Below are 21,593 nucleotides of genomic sequence, written 5' to 3'. Positions count from 1 at the left end.
AGAAAAGGAACAAAGATCAGCAACAAAGAAAGAGAGTAGAGGAAAACACATGTAGGAAGACTAGTGGAATCGGCTCTGTATCACACAGGTATAGCTCAAGGACACAATTACTGTGTGCAGACACTGAGCCCTGACCCAAACTTTAGCAGAGGGAAAGCGCTCTGAACAACCAGCATTACCTGCACAGTCACATACCACATCGAGTTAATGGCTTTCACCTTGTGTAGACTAACGCAGCGGGACATTTCAACATGAGTTTTACAATAGATTCATCATCCGTAGTGTTTGTTATGCATACTGACAATGAAGCAGGAGTGGTACAATATACCAACATGGACAGAATACTGATTTGATGTTAATGACGCACATTTGATACGAATAAAACTAGTCAAGTTATTTGTACACGTGTGTATTATAGTTATACGCACTGCTCAAAAAATAAATAAAGGACAACTTTATTTAAAAACACATCAGATATCAAGCGGTAAAAAAATCATGCTGATATCTGTACTGATATGGACTGAGTAATGTGTTTGAAACACAAGGAAGCTACATTATATGATGGGAATGAAAATTAGCTACTTGCAGAGCGCTGAATTAGAAGGAAGCCAGAAAATCAAAGTGAAAAAAGAAGGAAACATAGACCCAAACATAGAGTCACTAAACATAGATTCACAGAGGTGTTCTGTTAGATTTAGGTCAGGTGAGCATGCAGGCCAGTCAGTGGTATTGATTCTTTCATCCTCCAGACACCGCCTGCATACTCGCCACATAAGGCCGGGCATTACACCTGGGGGAACCAGTACCCACTGCACCACCATAGGGTGTGATAATGAGTCCAAGAATTTAAGCCCAATACCTAATAGCAGTCAGGGTGCTGTTGCCTAGCCTGTAGAGGTCTGTTGTATTCCTCCATGGATACGCCTCCGCAAACCATCACCGACGCACCACCCAAACAGTCAGGCTGAACGATGTTACAGAGCCTGTCACTTCTGGTATTCTATTGCAAATGCCACGAAGGGCTGGGCAGTGAGGGCAGGCAGTTCCTGGAGGATGAAGAAATTGATACCACTCACTTGCCCCCATGCTTGCCTGACCTAAATCCAATAGAACACCTCTGGGACATCATTTTTCAATCCATCCAAACCCCAAGGTTGCACCTAACAGTCCAGGAGTTCAGTGATGCCCTGGTCCAGACCTGGGAGAAGATACTCCGAGACACCATCCATCTTATTAGGAGCATGCCCAGACGTTGCCAGTCATGCTTAGAAGCACATACACACTACTGAGTACCATTTTGAGTTGCTGCAAGGAAATTCCCTCAGAATGGACTAGCATCACTTTTTCACTTTGATTTTCAGGTTGCCTTTGAATTAGGCCCTCTGTAGGTTCATCATTTAAATTTTTTATCAAAACGATTTGGCATCCTTTTATTCCTAAAACATTATCCAGGCCATAAAGCATGATTTTTCTCTTTTTCATCTGTGTTAAATTTTTGAGCAGTGTACTAACATAGATTATAATGAAAATGTCCTGCTAATAAATAGAGCTAAACAAAGGGAATTGCAGTAACTATCACCACTATAATCCTGCCATTGTGCTGTTCTAACCTGTCTTAGTGTTTCCTCCTTTATAGCTGATTCTCTGAATAGCCTCCAGCAGTGCTTCTTTGTTGCTATGAGAACTCAGCTGGAATTCGGTCCGAGCATCGTCGCTGAACTGAGCAACGGCCACCTGGAGAGAGACAGAGACACATGTCAAATAAAATTATGCAAATTTAAAGTGCCGTTTGCCTGAGCCAGTTTGGGTTTAAACTCCGTATAAAGGGAGAATTTAGAAAATAGTAAAATTCTGTCATCATCTGTTCACAGTCATGTCATTCACGATACTGCCACAAAGGGTTTTCAGGGTAGTTTCAGCCTCGCCCCATAGTACAAAAAACCTAAATTACACACAAAAAAAGCTTATCTGGCATTAGTCAAGTGTTATGAAGCCAAATGATTGCGATCTTGGTCAAACAACCTAATATCCACGTCATTATCACCAACACTCTCTGAATTTTTTCTGGACATTAACAACAGTATCAAACAGATATTGCTATTGTTCACTGATGGTAATTGTGTAATTACATTAATTGGGGTGCGACAAAATAGCCCCACAAAGCGAATGTAGTGCAGATGGGTTTGTCTGTACATGATGCACAAGAGGCCTGAATATACAATTCACAGTTTAAGATTATAGCTTTATAGACGGGGCAGTGTTATCACCTTTTTTTCATCTGGTCCTTCCTGGTGTATTTAATATTTTTCACACTAAGAAACACTCATGATGCAAAAAGGGAATAATGCAACTTTTTCTACAAGCATAGGGGAAACTTAGGAATACATACATCCACATTCCCAAACTGGCACTGTAATCAGTCTAATATCCATACTCTAAGAGCGTCGGACAACTGTCATTACCTCCAGACTGCTAATGGTGCTGTTGTTGGCTTTGGTCAGCCTACATTACCCAGCCAACTCCCTCTTTATTGTGCAGCCAACTTTCTCACATTACAGCCAGCGCTCTGATGCTGGTAGCCTACTGCCAGAAGGTTATGGGGCACAGCAAGGCTAGTGAACTCCTTAACAGCAGACATTACACAAATGAAACAAAAGGGTTTAGCAAGCACCTCTACAGTGTGATAAATGAACCAGCTGAGGTTTGCTGACATAGTGGGGGCCATGCAGGACAGAAGCGCAAATAAATGAGTTCACAGTGACAACAGGGAGCAACAGCCCCAAGTTAGAGCTTAGCATTACTATTGATGGACCTGATAAATGGGAGATAGTCTGAGGGAGTGAAGATGGTAATATCCCCCGTGGTAACATGAGTCAAACTTTTGCTCTGTTAGAATCACGTTGACAGAGAACCACTCACTGTTTATACCAGCTTTAATGCATCTGCACTCAACTTATTAAAATCACCATTTCTGCAGGAAAAGTATTGTTTTCTGGAACGGTGGCTGCAAATGAGTGGAGTTAACTCAATACCGCTCAGCAACAAGAGGTCATTCCAGAAAGTAAAGATTGACTCACGGGGAGTTTAAAGTTTCTTCTCACTTTCCCAAACTTTTCAACAGATGTAAAGCTTTGGTCTTGCTGATTTATCAGGAGGTTTTCAGGGTAGTGGTTGGCTCCAGAGCATCCTTCTAATATCAATGAATGCCAGTGTCAGCACCTTTCTTTCCTAAACAATAAATGATCCGAAGGATGTGGACTAAACTCAAATGATCTAAGATACATTATATGGGTAAAATTTCTGTTCTAATCAAATTTCAGTGGCTAACTTTGAAACAAAGAAAACAGTAGGTTACAGAAACTAAGTGGCTTTTCGATAAGTCCCCTCCATCCTCTCATTATCAGCATCCAAGCTCCTTTATTTTACTCTCCGCTGAATGTTAGTCTAGCTTCAGCAGATCCTAAAGCAAAAATTAAAAATAGCTTTTCTTTCTCTTTTTGGTGACTGGCTATTGGTGAAATTGGCTGCAGTGCATAACGGCTGGAGGAAAGAGGATGAGGTAATTCGCTAGAGCGGCAGGGGGTTGTAATCTATCTTTTTGCAGGGATTAACACCCGCATACACATAATTCTCTCGTCTGTGAACGAGTTCCTAACCCTCAGATTATACTCAGATATGCAATTAAGTTATTATTATGGTTTTGAGTACGGCTGCATTTGGCTGGAGCCCCACTGTCTGCTATACATCATATTTCCCATGAGGAAAAATTCTTAAACAAAGAAAATAAATTGCAAAGAGACTGAAAGGAAATGAAAAGCCTTAGGGACAATTTGGATTTCTGTTGGTTAAACTGTGTAAACTGGCAAAACGGTAATTTTCACTAGACACAGGAATTTAGACTAGACACAACAACCACTAACAGTCCTAAATGTGAATCCAAGCCCTGCAAAGAGTCTCACTTCACTGTGAGTCAGAGCGAGGCGGTCAACACAGCATGACGTTTTAATCCATAAATCTTCCTTTCCCATGTAATGACAGATTTTTGGGGAAAACTGGTATGAATGAGTAAAACGAGATAAGTTCACTAAGAATGCTGTCATGTGACTGACCTGGGTGCCATCTTGTCCAATCAGATCCAGCGATCCCATGGTGCTGTAGAGGAAACGTGTAATCTTCATGAAGTTGTCGTCTCCGATGGACCAGGAGCCGTCGACCAGGAACGCCAGGTCAGCCTTGGCCTCCTTACATACTTCAGACAGATAAGGGAGGGGTTTAGATTTAGTCAGCACAACGCTTTGTGTCTACACAAAAAAATAATTTCACACAGTGTGAATGTCAGCAGAGGACAAAGCATAAGTGGAATATTAACTGGCTGCCTAATATATTCAGACTCAGAGTAAATATGCAAAGTATGAAGCTCTGCAAATATACATCTGCTGGAAAAGGGTAAATATGCAAAGACTAGGTCTTCAGAGCAATCTGCCAACTGTGGAGTTCATAAGATTAAAGGTATGGTGCTCACACATTTTTAAACTCTGATTTTTCTGAACACAAAATCATCTCTATCCTGTCTGGTTGTGCCGCTCTTATATATCCACGGCCCTGCAGCGACGTTTCCCTCTTTTATTTGTCTCAGGTTTCTTGATGACTCCCAGCAGCCTTTTCATCACTGCTGTAAAGTTGTTTTGTGGTTTTAACAAGTCTGCAACCTCCAAGTCTTTGCTAAATTTCTAACCTTGTTTATGACCATGTCAGTATCCATAAATTCCAATGCAACAAAGGAGAGGAGAAAACTTCAATGTTAGAGAGGATTGTTTGTGTTTCGGGTCTGCGTTGCCATCTGTCTTGAACATTTGACCATTTTCAGTAAATTTTCTTTCTATCTCTTCATGCGGCATAACTTTGTTTCTTTGTCTTCTCCCTCCTACGTAGAACAAAAACACGGTCCTTGTGTTCTGTTTCTCCCATCTTTGCAGTTCTGTCCCGAATAAAGGTTGCCTGTCATTACAGATGGAGGCACTGGTCTGACAAAGGTCAGAAACTTAGACAGAAGCGCTTCCAGGCGGGCTCAGCAGGTGTGTCTTTCACTTTTGTGGACCTCGTGTTGCGGTGCGACCTTTTACCTGAGCTCATCAGACAGGAACAGTGGAGGACGAAGCCTGTCTGGGTAGTAGGTGAAACGGTGGAGGACTCAAACCCCTTCGTTACTTGAGCTTTCGATTTAAAAAAAACATTTGAAAAACATTTTTGCTTGTCCTAACTCATGAGTCATTCACAACCCTGTTTAGAAAAGAAAGAAAGAAGCTGTGTGCTAATAAAGACTAAATTGCAAATCATGTTTATTAACTTGAAAGCATCAAAAAGAGAAAACAAAAGTTGAACTTGATTAATTTCTTCAGATTAACACTGAAATTATAGTTTTGGAGCAACACATGCTGCTCTCCAGATGACTTTTTTTGAGCTTTGTCAAGTGTGCTAAATCGGCATGTATTACAACAGCATGGCTCTTTAATAAAACAGCCCAAAGCTAAACTGGCATGCCAGCTGTAGAGACCTGTCACCTAATAAAAGAGCGTACAAAATCCTATATTAAGTATGGCTTTATAAGCATTTTGCATAAGAACAGAGGAATTAGGCTCCTTGCTCTCCAAAGGCTCAAGTGTTATTAAAAAGTTAGTGACATCATATTCATTATTGGCTTTTTAAAAATGGTTCAAATGCCTTAATTTGACATGCTCTCTTTTTTAATGTATTAAAATAGATATAGTGCTTGGATTGGATGTGTTTTATTACGTAGATTGTAGTTTGAATTTATCAAGAACAGCTGAGGCTCATTTTCTAAATTTTACTTAGTGATTGATCCAGTGAAGAGAAACTTCACAGGTATCATAACTTGCTGGTCAGCGGTGAGTCAAGTGTAACCTGCATGATTTGAGGAGAAATAAAGCTGAGTAAGAGTGATCAGATTAGCCTAGCTGAGCCTGTGGTAATATGATAAGAGGTTACTTTTCTTCATTTTGGTGTTAGCTGCAGCAGAATCAGTATATTTCACATAATTAAGTCATTGTGGAATAAAAATGTCTGAGATTTTCCTTTAGCACACCCTAAATTTACAAGCCGACTCTCCAAATTTCCTTATGATTTACTGTGTATGTTCAGTTTCAGTACCACAGCAGAGCGGTATAGCACGTTGGGGACTGTGCCTTCTTCTTTCGTGCCTCCGTCTCCCTAGCATCCTCCTCTGTCACACCATCTGCACGCCCTCAATCACTACTTTCTCTTTGGTATTTCCCTTTTCCTCTCCTCTGGCAGCTCAATCTTTGGCATCATTTTCCCAATATATCCACTAAACACACTCTTCTGTCTCACATTCATTTTCCTAAGTTGCTTCAGTCGCATTTTTCCTGCACACACAGGCAAAATAAGTTCAGATAAGAAGTTCAGCAATTACGTGCGTCAGTTTTACAGAACGCACATGTTTTGTATGTAAACAAACTATTGAGAAGGAATGTATTGGCCATTTTTGTTTTTCAAAGTACACAATGAATACACCAGGTGGGAATAAGGAACAGAAATAAGATGGATGTCATATTTCCTCTAAAAAGACATAATATGTCAACTGCAAGGATTATCCACCACATTGAACATAAGAGTATTAAAAGCTTCATCTCACCCTCTTTGGCTGGTGGGATTGTGGGTGGGGGCTCCGTAGTGGGTGGTTCAGTCGGAGCCTGAGTGGGTGCTGCAACTGGAAGCACGCACAAACACACACAGAGACACAGAGATAGAAGGCAAGGTCATCAATCATGACGACAGTGACAAGTGGCACCATCAATGGGGTCTACATGCAGACCGCAAACACACACTTGTGCATGAGCACACAAACACAGCTGGCACACTGAGACATAGCAGTGGTCTGTTTCTATTAACCTTTCCTCCAGCGATTGAGCTCTGGACCTTTACAGAAAAAAAGATTTCTAATGCAATCTGTAGATACTGTACATACGCAAAACAGCTTCTGTGTTTTATTGAGTTTGTCTTTTGCTCCATTTTGGAATTATTTCAGATTTGAACTTTCTAAATTGCTTCTATACATCCTAAATTGGGGACAGCACAAGTGATTTTTTTTTTATCAGTCTAGCATCTATTGTCTGTAAGACTCAAAAACAGCCCCAAGTTAAAGTCTGTGCCTCGGTGTCAGATTACTTACTTTGGAGAAAGTTCTGTCAAACCAGAGAGCAGTAAAGTGAATCATCTCGGAGAGATTTGCTACTGCGCAAAGAAGCGACACACACTTTGTAAAACTGGATGAGATTATCTCAACAAATGTTTCTTCGGCTTCCACACCACACCGCTGTGGTGACAAAACAAAGATATGTAGCCTGCTTGAGAATATCTGCTTGATTGACGCAGCTGTCACTGAATGATAAACAGTGAGGAGTTCAGGTGAAATTCGTGCCTTCGTTACCTGACGCTGTTTCTTGCTTTTATTGTGTCTTTTCACCCTTTGAGCTTTATCGGTTGTTTACAGACTTACACAGATGATATGGAAAGGTGGCTGTTGGCTGTGTGTAAAAGCAACAAGTACAATTTCAAGTACTGAACTTAATATAATTATGACAATTTGTAGTCGATACTTCTCTTTGCTGTGGCTGACAGCTAAAGGTTTTGATACACAGACACACTCGTATTAATTACATTTACAGTGAATACATCAGTGAAATTTCACTTGTCTATAGACCTTCAACTATTTCCAAAACCAAACAGATTAAGTCATCCAACAGATGTCTTGCTACATAGCAATGTGAATATGAGAACATATCTATCTATTCATTTTTTTTGGTATTGCTGGTTTTTACACCAGTCTTCTTGATCCCAGGAGCTGTGTGGTTCACCTCACCTCATTAACAGACCAATGAACTGCACAAACACGATATGTTTTCCGAGAGTGCAACCGAGCAAATTAAAGAAAACCTAAGCTACGAGATGTGCGACGAGATGGCTACAGGGTGCAAAGAGGGAAAAATATACATAAGATGGAGACGTAAAGGATTAACTGATTACATTAGATGAGAAATGAGTAAAAAAGAAATAAGAATAAAACTTGCAACCCCTTTAAAAATGTTCACGATAAATAGAAATGAATGAAATGATCGACAGCTTTGACATAAAACAAACCCAGCATACGTGTCATGTCAGTGATGGACACAGAGGGTCCCTCCGTTTCTTGTATTTGCGCGTGAACGCTGATCTGGTATTGGCTACTAGGAGTGAGGTCGTAAAAGCAGTGTCGGGAAGCTCCACCTCCCAGCCTCACTTCCTGTCTCTGACCATCTGCAAGGCAACAAGAAATAAAAGAGCTGATTTAGAGTGATTAAAATTCCCAGTAAAAGTCATGCACGCCAAACAGACTGAAATCGCCTGGAGATGCTTTTTAGACGAACTTTTACAAAAGACACACCTTCATTTTCATCTGTGTTCTCAATGAAAATCTAAGATAATATTAATAATGTATTTTCTAGCAGATTAGGGTAAATATAATCAGATTTGAGTCCGGTTTAAGGCTCTGATGAAGCTCAATGTTTTGTTGACTTTACAGAATTAACTGTGATGCATCAAAATGATTCATTCTCAGGCATCTTTTTCATGATGAAAGCACAACACACACACATACACTGGTTGAGAATCCGCCACATGTGCCGCTTTCACTTCACCAAAAAGGTAAGCGAGAAAGTTTTCAAAAAGTGTGGGAAAACATCTTAAATCAACTGAAAATCAAAATAAATCACGTTATTGAGCTCTTTTGTCTTCTCTTGACAATTTCCCCTGGATTGCAGACTGCAAACACGTACTTTGTAGTGTCTGTTTTGACGGGCTGCAGAGCGAGAGGATCACAGAGAAGAAAAGACATGAGAATTTATGTTGGCAGCCCAAAAGGTACAAACTGGAAACTCGCGTATACAGTACACACTCTAATGGCTGCCATTTGTCAGTTTCATTTAGTCTAATTTTATTTCCTAATGTGTCTCTCATCTTGGAGGTTGACAAATTAGCTCCTCCTCCACGCAGGAAGCAGCCATAGATAATAAAGTTTAGGGAAACAGCTGTCGAGGCTCCACGCGTTTCCATCCGAGAAGGTGTTTAAGCAGCTGGCTGGCTCTGCGTGGATTAAAGTAAATCTCTAAACTTTCGACTTCAACATCCCACCGCTACTCAGGCAGGAGAGGGAGAGAGAGACAAAGACAAATCGAAAAGTTCGCGAGGAAGACGGGAGAGAAATCTCCCTTCTTCCTGCTGTCTTCTTCCCTCGAAAGGCAATGAAATGCGTGCACAAATCACACGCCGAATTTGTTCGTGTCTCTAATACATTTATCAGCCAACGCTAGCTTCCAATTTAGTTTAATCAACAGCAACCACGAACCTGAACGCCGTCGGAAAAATCTATTTTAAAGCAGAGCCAAGATCTGATATACATACACAGTGCATTCCTGTTATTCAGTTTAATTTTAATAAAGCTGCATTCAATTTTGTTGCTGTGCTGTCATTGCTTTGATGTTGTGCACACTGCCTTGCTTGCACACCAAAGCAAATCAAGATCATTGGTAATGGTATTAGTCACACCTGCGGTTTCTTTCCCATGGCAAATCAAATGGGTGGAACCCATTTACCAACTACGAATCTCACTGAACGGCAATCAAGGAATAAATGACAGGATATTTTCAGGCTTAATGTAAACCCATGAAGCACATACGGTAGTCCAACCTGCCTGCTACAATATGTTTTGATTTTTACTGCACTGATATTTCAAAAATAACCCTGTGGACTAAGCAGTGACACTTGCCTACACTAACAAATTATTTTGAGGATGACCACAAATCTATACAGCAATTTCTACATGATAGCCATCTCTGAAAAATATCAGGAGGGCTTTAGATTTTATATGAACTTGTGGGATAGCCCCCTGAGGACGAATAAAAATAAAGCTCCGACTTGAAATTGTTCACTGTGATAGGATGAGTTCCAAACTTCTCGGTCAACACAACGTGGGTTTTATATTTTTGTCAAACTATCACAAAGCTGGGGTTAAACACAACTTTTTTCCTTGGCTGATTCTATTTAACTAAAACATATTTTTCCACTTTCTCCTTTTTGTGCGCCCTCCTCCCTTTGCTTCAACCCCCTTTCTTCCTCCAGCTCCCTTTTTCCATTGATTAATAAGGTGATCTGTGTATTAAACAGCGTCTAAAGGTCACATTCTGTGTCTTTCCTGGTCTCATTTCTGCTGCGATGACATGCGCGATTCTCAAAGCAGTTTCCTCCCATGTCATTTATCGAGCATATCATATCTCCCCTTCCCTTCTGCAAATAGCAAGATTTACGATGATCCCTCACAGCAGAAACCAGTGCCATGTGAGAATGAAACAAATATAACACGTATTTCCCCAGTTGCTCATATCAATATAAATCAACATGAATGTGAAAGGTACCCATAACCAGTACACGTGTCCTGAGCTGACTGGTCATTGTGTTAATAATAAACAGAGGAGACATTTTCACGAGGATACTGCAAACCTTTGAGGACACACATTCAAAAGGTCGGAGCCTGAATCCAGCTGCATCACCGCATAGCACAACTCTAGTAAAGAGTTTGATTTACTGACTGAACTGTATTCCAGATACTTAACTGGCAAAAATATTGTTTCTCACATGTTGGGACAACTGGGGGGTGCACAGTAAAAATGTACGTGTTGACTATGTGTCTCTGTAGAGAACTCCTGCTTGTTTCTGGGATGAAGTTTTATTACAGTAAAGGTGAGGTGGGGTTCAGACCATATTTCAGAGAGTGAGCAGCTTGTAACAGGTCAAATTACCAATGGACTAAATTAAAATAATTACACTTTTCACAGATACAAGTATATGCCAGTATACAATATAATTAAGGTCTCAGTCACACAGGTCTGGAGATGAGTCGGCAACCATCCGATTGCATGATGTTGCTGGCTGCTGCTGTTATCATCCCATTCCAACACGTTCTCGACCCAAAACGTAACGTACGACGCTATGTGACAAATCCTCGGTATGTTACGCTCTCGGAAACATGAGAACAGTTTGGAATTAATCGACACATGTATATTTATTTTACTTCCTCATCATTAATCACTTTGGAAAACACTATCTAAGCCGATTAAGACTGTGGTTAAGGTTAGGATTAAGGTTAGGGTTAGAACTGGAATACACGGCTGGAATGTGTGTTACTGCCGGGAGCGTCATTCTGTTAGACTCCATCCGCAATCTGGCGCGTACCATAGGGATGCAGAAGGTTACCTTTCTCGTTCCTGTGGGACGCCTCAGGACGTAACTAATTGTCGGTATGTTACGTGTTGGGAATTAGAACAGTCTCCCCATTCATGTAATCTTAGAGCCTGGTTACCGTGTGAGAGACCGACTTGTCAGCAAACACTTGCAAACCACTTGCCAAGTGGTACTGAACTGGTCACCTTGAAATAAAAGTTGCACCTTTTGAAATCTGTTGATTGAAGCAGGAAGGCACCTTCCTAATTCAATCAACTTTAACTTTGATGGCAACCATTCTCTGTCTCCAGTTTGCAAGGCATTCAGAGAGTAAATGGCGAGTGTTTGTAGACATGTGCAAACACTTGCAAACCACACAGCAATCTGCTAACAAGCAAAGCAAACACAGGGAAAGTTTTTGGTGCACCACCCTCAGCTAGCAACCACTCGCTAACTGGGTGGAGAATACACATTCTTCCCTAGTGAATGGAGGTTGCCAGAGGGTTGTTGACAGGTCTTAAGAGTAAAAGTACTTACTGAGTGTGGACTGTATAGAGATTCTGTATATTGTAGTATGTAGAAGAGGCTGCCACTGAACACACATGCTGTTGGGTCGCACCTGGTAGGCTGACAAGCCAGACACACCAAGGAATACTAGAGAGAAACAAAGAGTTGTAGAGATGATAGAAAGGTCAGATTAACCTCTAGTTTTCAATTTCCAATACACTCACTAATATGCATTTCGTAATGTCTCTCTCTCTCTCTCTCTCTCTCCGACACGCACGCACGCACACACACACTATTACTTCCAGCTGTCCCCAGCCCTTCCACGCACCAAACAATGAAGAGTTTAAGTAGGAGAAATTTTGAAATCCCCAAACAGAAAGCTCTTTTGCAAAGCACTTTAAGGGAAATGTAAACAGTTATTAGTGTTTCGGACAAAATGAATTGTCTGGATTATGTATGAAACAGAAAAGTGGTCAGAACATTAACAGTGCACCAAGTGTAAATAGTCTAAAACTTTCAGCTGGGTAGATGTTAAAATAAATCATTAAGTAACAAAATTAGTCAGCGTTGATGTGTCTTGTGGGGGAACAAGAGACATTATGCAGTGAAATGCAAAACAGCTGAGCAGTTTTAATAGCTGAAACTTGTTTGGTAGTGTTATTTGAGTGTACCACAGGCAAGCAAACCTCCCTGGAGTCACTCTCTCTTCTGTTTTCCTCTCTCTCCCTCTCTCGCTCACTCTTGTTCTTTCCTCCTTGTTAACAGAATTTGCTGATGATATAAAATAAACTCGGCTCTTGTGCCAGTAAATGGATATTTTATGCCGGGACCATATGGCAGGTGCCTTATTTTAAATACTTTTGAATAATGCATAGGGCAACCCATCATTTCTATTAATAATATGCAAAGATGCACATAAACTTACTCTCATACATACAAACATGCAACATTCACGGGGCACTGGAAGACACCTACAAGCTGGTGCTGATGCACATGTGGGTGCAGCAGCATGCAGATAAACACTGCGTTAAAATAATGTCTGATTTTGGCTTCCTTTGCTACAACTGGATGAAAAAAAGTCTTTGCACCCAAAGGAAAAGTATATATTTAGTTGATTCAGGATGTTTCTCATCATGCCTTTCTTTTCATACTGGAAAGTTTGAGTCAAACCTCTCTTTTTCTTCTGCAAAACATCATGAGACTCTTCTGCAGTCTTGTGCTAACCTATATGATAAAAGCTCCAGCACCCAATTTCAAAATATATTAGGCTTTGTCTGAGGGAAACAAGTTAATTTCATTCACTGGTCCTACGGGTACTAAATTCGCTTTTTATGCTACATGTTAGTATGTGCAAATTACTTGTGCAAACATGCCATATAACCTTCTGTTGATGAGGCTGCCATGAATGCAGTGTGCCCGGGGAAATATGACACTATAGCCACCTTATTAAAATGACAAATGATTCCATGCACTTCCCTTTATAAATCAGGGTTCCCCCAGAGAAGACCAAACTACTGGCAATGAATTTAACTAAGCACTGTGTAACATGGGGAAATGCGATACATCTGAAAATGTATCGGCACATTGAGAATTGATTGCATCTCATATGTGTTCTGTTTAATATTTAGTGATGAGATATTTTCTTGATCCCTGGCCAACAGTGTAGAAAAACTAATTACAGCATGAAAAACAGTACTACAAGCATAATGCGGTAGATAGCATGGATCCCAAAAGAGTAACATGTGGATAAAGTTGAAAAACAAAATACATGCATTCTGTTAGTCCTGAAGTCACTGCTAAAAATTTGTTGCCACGCCGGTGTCAGAGTGTAAAGTTTATATATGGAAGGTGGTATAATTTGCATCCCAGTGCCTCGTGTTTTATCTTTCTCTCTTTGTGAAAGCATCTTTCATTATGAGTGCTTTATATAGACAGGAAGGCGTGAGGGAGTTGTAAGTCATCCTACTGGGGCACAGAGAAAAACAGATGAAGGATGGCACATCACTGCAGCACAAATTAATAAAAAGAAATCAAAAGCAGCCCATTTATTTGCAGGTGATGTGCAACTTGATTAATCACTCGGCTTTACGTGTCTCAGCACTTTGCTTCAGAGGGAAATAGTGTGGTGATGACCTATTAAAACTACAGTATAAGCTTATTTGTATTTACCCCACCACTTGAAATTAGACCTTAAACCTAGAAAACCGCAATAGATTTTGAGAGAGGGATGATAGGGCAGTTTTCTGAAAACTCACATGACTACACAGAAACATAAAGAAAAAAAAACTAAAAAGACAACATAAATGAAAGCATGCATGCAGTGCTTTTTAACTTTTCTCTTTTCTCTCGGTGTCTCAGCCTCCCACTCTCTTCATCTATTTGTTTTAGATGAAAGAAGCATTAAAGCCTGCATTAGTTCTTACTGCACCTACTGATACCAAATCTATATGCAAAAGAGATTGTTCTCACCGCCTGCAAGGAAAATATTAATATCCATCTGTCTGTTTGCCAAAGTCTCAATGGAAATTAGAGAGTATGATATCAGCAGGTGTTTAATATGCATGTTGTACCTTCCCCACTTTCCTTAAACTACTTTGCTTTTCTGCTGCCGTCTAATTGCCACACAACGTTTTGTGGCAAATTTATAATTAAAAAATTTCCAGCTGGTGGTGACATCCCAATAAAGCTCCTTTATTCATAGGGGGTTGCTGTGGCAACCCCTTGTGCATGTTTGATTTGGTAGATTTTTACACCAGATGCCCTTTCTGACACAACCCCAAAGGGATTTGTGTTTCCTCCCGGGATCAAAACAGACATCTTTCACTTGGTAGGCGAATGAGTAAATCCCCGAAAAATATAATAACTTCCCAAAAGTAAGTCAATGTTTTTTCAATGAAAGTGCAATTTAAAATTATGCTTGCATATGTTCACAATCTTATGGTAATGAACTGTAACAGCCAAGAGACTGTGAGGGATAACGAGTTCCTCAGCATTTACATTTCTGTGCTGTTACTTGCAGGTTTATGAGAAGGACACTTACATGTCTTGGCATTTATTAGCTGTGGCTCACTTTCTCCTGCAGGGTAGGAAGCCTTGACTCGGACACTGTACTCTGTCCCACTTTGTAGATTGACAATAAGCATGGAGTTCACATCTTCATCCACTGTTGTCTCCAATACTGGACCGTGAACTGAGAAGAAGACACATACACACTGGTGTAAAAAGGAAACAAACAATGATAAACGTTTTTGATTTTTTTAAGGCACATGCTACAAACAAGATAAACACAAAGATATGACTCAGCCGACTCAGGAGGGGAAAGCAGTACTCTACTTGGACTGTGTATAGTGTGGGTGGAGCACTGATGACTTCAACTGAGGACACTGTTGGATGGTGGAAGGAATATTTCAAGGAATTCCTTAATCCCACTGACAAGTCTTCTGTAGCGTAAGCAGCGTCTGGAGACAAGGCGGACAACTGATACAGTGGGGCAAAAAAGTATTTAGTCAGCCACCGATTGTGCAAGTTCCCCCACTTAAAATGATGACAGAGGTCAGTAATTTGCACCAGAGGTACACTTCAACTGTGAGAGACAGAATGTGAAAAAAAAAATCCATGAATCCACATGGTAGGATTTGTAAAGAATTTATTCGTAAATCAGGGTGGAAAATAAGTATTTGGTCACCTCAAACAAGGAAAATCTCTGGCTCTCACAGACCTGTAACGTCTTCTGTAAGAAGCTTTTCTGTCCCCCACTCGTTACCTGTATGAATGGCACCTGTTTGAACTCATCATCTGTATAAAAGACACCTGTCCACAGCCTCAAACAGTCAGACTCCAAACTCCGCCATGGCCAAGACCAAAGAGCTTTCGAAGGACACCAGGAAAAGTATTGTAGACCTGCACCAGACTGGGAAGAGTGAATCTACAATAGGCAAGCAGCTTGGTGTGAAAAAATCAACTGTGGGAGCAATCATCAGAAAATGGAAGACATACAAGACCACTGATAATCTCCCTCGATCTGGGGCTCCACGCAAGATCTCATCCCGTGGGGTCAAAATGATCATGAGAACGGTGAGCAAAGATCCCAGAACCACACGGGGGGACCTGGTGAATGACCTGCAGAGAGCTGGGACCAAAGTAACAAAGGTCACCATCAGTAACACACTACAACGGCAGGGAATCAAATCCCGCAGTGCCAGACGTGTTCCGCTGCTGAAGCCAGTGCATGTCCAGGCCCGTCTGAAGTTTGCCAGAGAGCACATGGATGATACAGCAGAGGATTGGGAGAATGTCATGTGGTCAGATGAAACCAAAGTAGAACTTTTTGGTATAAACTCAACTCGTCGTGTTTGGAGGAAGAAGAATACTGAGTTGCATCCCAAGAACACCATACCTACTGTGAAGCATGGGGGTGGAAACATCATGCTATGGGGCTGTTTTTCTGCCAAGGGGACAGGACGACTGATCCGTGTTAAGGACAGAATGAATGGGGCCATGTATCGTGAGATTTTGAGCCAAAACCTCCTTCCATCAGTGAGAACTTTGTAGATGAAACGAGGCTGGGTCTTCCAACATGACAATGATCCAAAACACACCGCCCGGGCAACAAAGGAGTGGCTCCGTAAGAAGCATTTGAAAGTCCTGGAGTGGCCTAGCCAGTCTCCAGACCTCAACCCCATAGAAAATCTGTGGCGGGAGTTGAAAGTCTGTGTTGCTCGGCGACAGCCCCAAAACATCACTGCTCTCGAGAAGATCTGCATGGAGGAATGGGCCAAAATACCAGCTACTGTGTGTGCAAACCTGGTAAAGACCTATAGTAAACGTTTGACCTCTGTTATTGCCAACAAACGTTATGTTACAAAGTATTGAGTTGTATTTTTGTTATTGACCAAATACTTATTTTCCACCCTGATTTACGAATAAATTCTTTACAAATCCTACCATGTGGATTCATGGATTTTTTTTTCACATTCTGTCTCTCACAGTTGAAGTGTACCTCTGGTGCAAATTACTGACCTCTGTCATCATTTTAGGTGGGGGAACTTGCACAATCGGTGGCTGACTAAATACTTTTTTGCCCCACTGTATATCTCCGGGGGTGAGGTCACTGAGGCAGTTAAACAATTTCTTAGTGGCAAGGCTCCTGGGGTGGACGAGGTTCGCCCTGAGTTCCTGAAGGCTCTGGATGTTGTGGGGCTGTCTTGGTTGACGTGCCTCTGCAATGTTGCTTGGAGATCAGAGGAAGTACTTTTGGATTGGCAGACTGGGCTGGTGGTTCTCATCTTCATGAAAGGGGACCGGAGGGTGTGTCCAACTAAAGGGAGATCAAACTCCTCAGCCTGCCCGGGAAAGTCATGGTGCTGAAAACGAGAGTCCGTCCGTCAGTCGAACCTCAGATACCGGAGGAACAAAGCGGTTTTCAGTCGCGAAACACTGGACCGGGTCTTTTAAAGGTTTGCCCAACCAGTCTACGTGCGTTTTGTGGAATTGGAGAAAGCATTCGACTGTGTCCCTCAGGGAGGTGCTTTGGGTGTATGGGGTGTTTGGCTCATTGCTACTGGCAATTCAATCCTTAAACAACCGTTGCAGGAGCTTGGTCCTCCATTCCTTTTGGAGCCAGTTCGAGCATTTGACTAGAATGTCTCTTTGGCATCTACTGGGTGAGGTATTCCACTGGGAGGAGGCCCTGGGGGCAGATCTAGGACACGCTGGACAGATTATATGTGTCAGCTGGCCTGGGAACACCTTAATATTCCCCCTGAAAAGCTGGAGGAGCTGGGCAGGGAGAGGGAGGTCTGGGCTTCTCTGCTTAGGCTGCTGCCCCTGCCTGGCCCAGATAAGTGGAAAAAAAGTGATGGATGGATGGATGGAAGTCAAAACCAACTATTCGAGTATCTTCGAGTAAACTAAGCCTCTAACAGTATAATATTAGAATGACAATAATTCCTTTCTACATTTTAATATAAAATAATGTTTCCCTATATTTCATGTGTCATGAAATATATCAAATGCTTTCAGCATGGATTGAATCAAGACATATAATACACATTTAAGCCCCTGAATGTTGTTTTGGTTTAGCACTATATAAATAAACCTGAATTTAATTATATACACAAACACACGAAGCGATGCCCTCAACTTGACTACTAAATTAAAAACAAAGACATAATAGTAACATTCTGTATTAATGCAGCTTTCCCAGATAACTGCTGCAAAGTGTTTTACAAAATAATAACAACCTTGAATACAGAGATTAAAGATTTAAATTAAAAATGAAACAAATACAATAGAATAAATAAATAAAAACAGATAAATACAGACAGAGTAGCAATTATTTTTACAGCACACAGCCCACTGGAACAATGTGAAGGGAAATAAGCTGTGTGTTTGCAAGTGTGCTGTGCATTTTAATCATTTGCTAAACTTAGTGTGTTTATACCTGTATTAAGTATATGGTAGCTGTATAGCTGCGTGTGTGTAGGAAGGCACACACAGACACTTTTCTTCCCTCCATGGCTCTTACCATGAAAACAGCAGCCTGCTGAAAATTATTTCTCTTCAATACAATTTCCTAAAATCAGCAGTCTGTCCTGCTTAAAGCTGGATCCTCAGAGACACAGTAATTGTGTTTAGATGACTAAAAACAGACATGGAAAGGAAAAATGGAAAAAAACCTGTTTTGTTTTGGAAAGATGAAACAATTAGAACTAGAGAAGCAGTATGACAGTGAAAATGGGCTTTTGATGATGCCTCAAGACAAAAAATAAATAAATGAGTTAGGGTAACGTCTTATTTTAGTGCCAAATGGTGACATTTGCTTTGAACTTCATTTTAAAAGAAAAACTAAGAAGCCACTATCAGGAAAACCAAAACACCTTGAGAGCCTTTTGTTTTGTCAGACATTATGTGTCTGTCACAGATTTTTCAGTGTTGGGTCCTTAACAATCAGCTATACACGATATAAAACACACACACACACACACACACACACGCACGCACGCACGCACGCACGCACACACACACACACACACACACACACACACGCACGCACGCACGCACGCACGCACGCACGCACGCACGCACGCACGCACGCACACACACAGGATACTTTCTTAGGTTCCCCTTGCTAGTACTACGTTTTACTCCCACTTGCCTGTAGAACTGTCTTAATTTCAACAAGATGCTGGAAACGTTCCTCATAGATTTGGGGCTATATTGACATATTGACATGATCAAAATGTTCTCCCACATTTGGTCTGTTTAATTGAGATGGCCATATTCAAGAAACCAGTTTGAGATAATTTGAGCTTTGTGACAGGGGGCGTTAACCTACTGGAAGCAGGAGTGGTCTTCTGCTGCTGTAGCCCATCCGCCTCAAGGTTTCATGTCTTATGTGTGTGCAGATCAGCAGTTCTGAAATGCTTAGACCAGTCCATCTGGCACCAAGATTCATGCCATGCCCAAAGTCACTTAAATCATGTTTCTTATGCATTCTGATGCTCAGCTTGAACTTCAGCAGGTCATCTTGATTTTGTCTACATGCCTAAATGCACTGTTGTTGCCATGTGATTAGCCATACCTAGCAGAGCCCTGAGTGACTGTATATTCCTTTGCTAGACAAAGGAAGGTGAAAAAGAAGGTATATTTAGATAGAATAATAGTAATAAACAGAATGTATGTGTGCGTGTGTGTGTGTGTGTGTGTACCATAGAGGGGCTGGTAGACGATCTTGTAACCCTCAACAGGAGACCGAGGTGGATCCCACGAGACCCTGAGGCGATTGAACCACTCCTCTGACACACGCAGATTTTCAGGAGGCAAGAGCGGCACTGCCAAAAACAAAGCAAAACCAGAACATAGAAGAGCTTCTAAGAACTGCAGCTGATATTACTAACACATGCTAAAACTTTAACATAAGAACTAATTCACCTAAGTCATCAGTTATAAAGACAATCAACCCAAGGACTTCTAAATAAAAATGATAAAATTAATGTTTAATTATATAAATCTGAAGCTCAGCGCTTATATTCAGCTTGATAGAACAATTGCTGTCCACTGGGACAGTTTTTCATGCTTTCAGCACTTGAGAGTCTTTGAATTTACAAGAGACGCTTTTTGGTGTTACAGGTCTAATATCCAGCCTTGACAGGGCTGAGTGTGAGTTGTGCACTTCCACATTAGAGAAATAACACATTACTTCAGGAACTGATTTAGGGAATAATAATCATCACTGAAAAAAACACACAAAATCATCTCTTACTGTACACCAGGCTCTGATGCATAATTCTTCAAGCTAAGTAGATTTTTATTTGCATTACAATGACTTATAGTGCTCTCATCTAAAAAGAAGACATGTTTTGTCTGACATTTCAATTCTCTGTGCGATGAGGAGACAGCCACTGCTGGCTCACAAGAGGTAATCTAGAGAATAGTTGAGAAAATCAATTAGACCTGAGCAAAATAATTTAATCGTCTCATTAATGAAAGGCGCTGCAGCAATTATGAGTGGCCTTCATTAAGACAATTAGGAATGCATCAGTATTTGTCGTGGCTTTGATTTATAATCTCCTTCAAGAACGTAAATGAACATGAAATTAATGCAATGCAAATGAAAGCCCTGCTCACAGCGATGAAATTCATTGTCATTAACTTCCAGTATTCTCCTAAACCGGGAGCTGCATCTTTGTGTTGTGAAAAGGGAGAAACGCAGCATTATGGTCAATACAGTAAGCCAGGGATGTGTGTGTGTGTGTGTGTGTGCGCTTTGCATTTTGTGTGTTTGTTAGCCTTACATGTGGAACCCATGGCAGATGCACCAAGGCCATCTTGTCCATCGCTGTACACCGGAGTGACTGTCACTTTGTAGCTGGTGTCTGATTGTAAAGGCTCGAGCACTGCTCTCCTCTCACCTCCAGAAACTGACATCTACGATTGCAAACACACACGTGAATGCACACATTCTGGGAACATTTGAATGGGCCACAGGCACACACACACACACACACACACACACACACACACACACACACACACACATATATATATATATATATATATATATAGCACACTGGGTATAGAAACAGCATCTTTGCTCTGCTGGGTTAAAGGGACATTTGGAGGAAGTTTAAGAAGTCTTTTCAATTCAGCTCAGTCAATAAAGTCAGTTGATGGCAAAAGTGGGGCAGGGAATAGCTGAGAAAAACCCCATTACTGCCCCGTCTTCATTTATAACTGTTGAAATATTTCCCTGGATGTTTGCTTGCATCCTAAAAGTACCACTTGGTTTAAATTAGCTCCTTTTTTATCCAACAGCCCGCACCTCCACCCCCTGTACTCTGAGTATTTCTTCTGCGGCAACAAGCTAATCATGATGAGACTGATAATTTACAGTATACTTAAAACTTGATAGAGATACACTAAGAATGAGATTCACTGGCTGGCAAAACAATCTCGATAAGTTACACCAAGTGGATTTTATTAAAGGTGCTTTTAGCTACACTGTAGCACACATATTGTTCATCCGCAGCTGTCCTGAAACTGTAGGAGGTCAAAGTTTTCATTACGCAGGGCACTCATGCTCTCAGTCATGTTGGCTTGAGCACTAAAAGTTGAGCATTACGAATTGCTCCTCTAAAAGTGCTTAGAATGATGAAAATTACAGTCATTTGCAGCTCCATAACAACCGTGACTACTGAGATTATGCAACGCAGTTTAAAAGCACACTTTGACTGCTCTGGCATCTAACTGAGGATATCTGTAACTAAACTGTAAGTCATTTGAGCTTGAAAAAC

At 41.1% G+C, this 21,593-nt stretch overlaps 1 protein-coding gene across 6 annotated transcripts in view; it reads right to left on the bottom strand.

The window, feature by feature from the left end:
• Positions 1-21,593, bottom strand: part of col14a1a (collagen, type XIV, alpha 1a) — a 172,395-nt gene that overhangs the window by 91,717 nt on the left and 59,085 nt on the right. For all 6 annotated transcript variants that reach the window (XM_026185062.1, XM_026185063.1, XM_026185064.1 and 3 more), the window contains 8 exons: positions 20,595-20,727; positions 19,509-19,631; positions 14,840-14,989; positions 11,830-11,946; positions 8,188-8,334; positions 6,674-6,748; positions 4,110-4,249; positions 1,611-1,734 (listed from right to left, as the gene is read on the bottom strand). In XM_026185062.1, the coding sequence (XP_026040847.1) occupies positions 1,611-1,734; positions 4,110-4,249; positions 6,674-6,748; positions 8,188-8,334; positions 11,830-11,946; positions 14,840-14,989; positions 19,509-19,631; positions 20,595-20,727 (1,009 nt within the window). The remainder of the gene's footprint in view (positions 1-1,610; positions 1,735-4,109; positions 4,250-6,673; positions 6,749-8,187; positions 8,335-11,829; positions 11,947-14,839; positions 14,990-19,508; positions 19,632-20,594; positions 20,728-21,593) is intronic.

The sequence above is a fragment of the Astatotilapia calliptera genome, chromosome 11 (assembly GCF_900246225.1).
Source record: "Astatotilapia calliptera chromosome 11, fAstCal1.2, whole genome shotgun sequence".
NCBI classification, from domain to species: domain Eukaryota; kingdom Metazoa; phylum Chordata; class Actinopteri; order Cichliformes; family Cichlidae; genus Astatotilapia; species Astatotilapia calliptera.
Note: the sequence above shows the minus strand (reverse complement) of the source record. Positions and strands in the feature narration are given on the sequence as shown.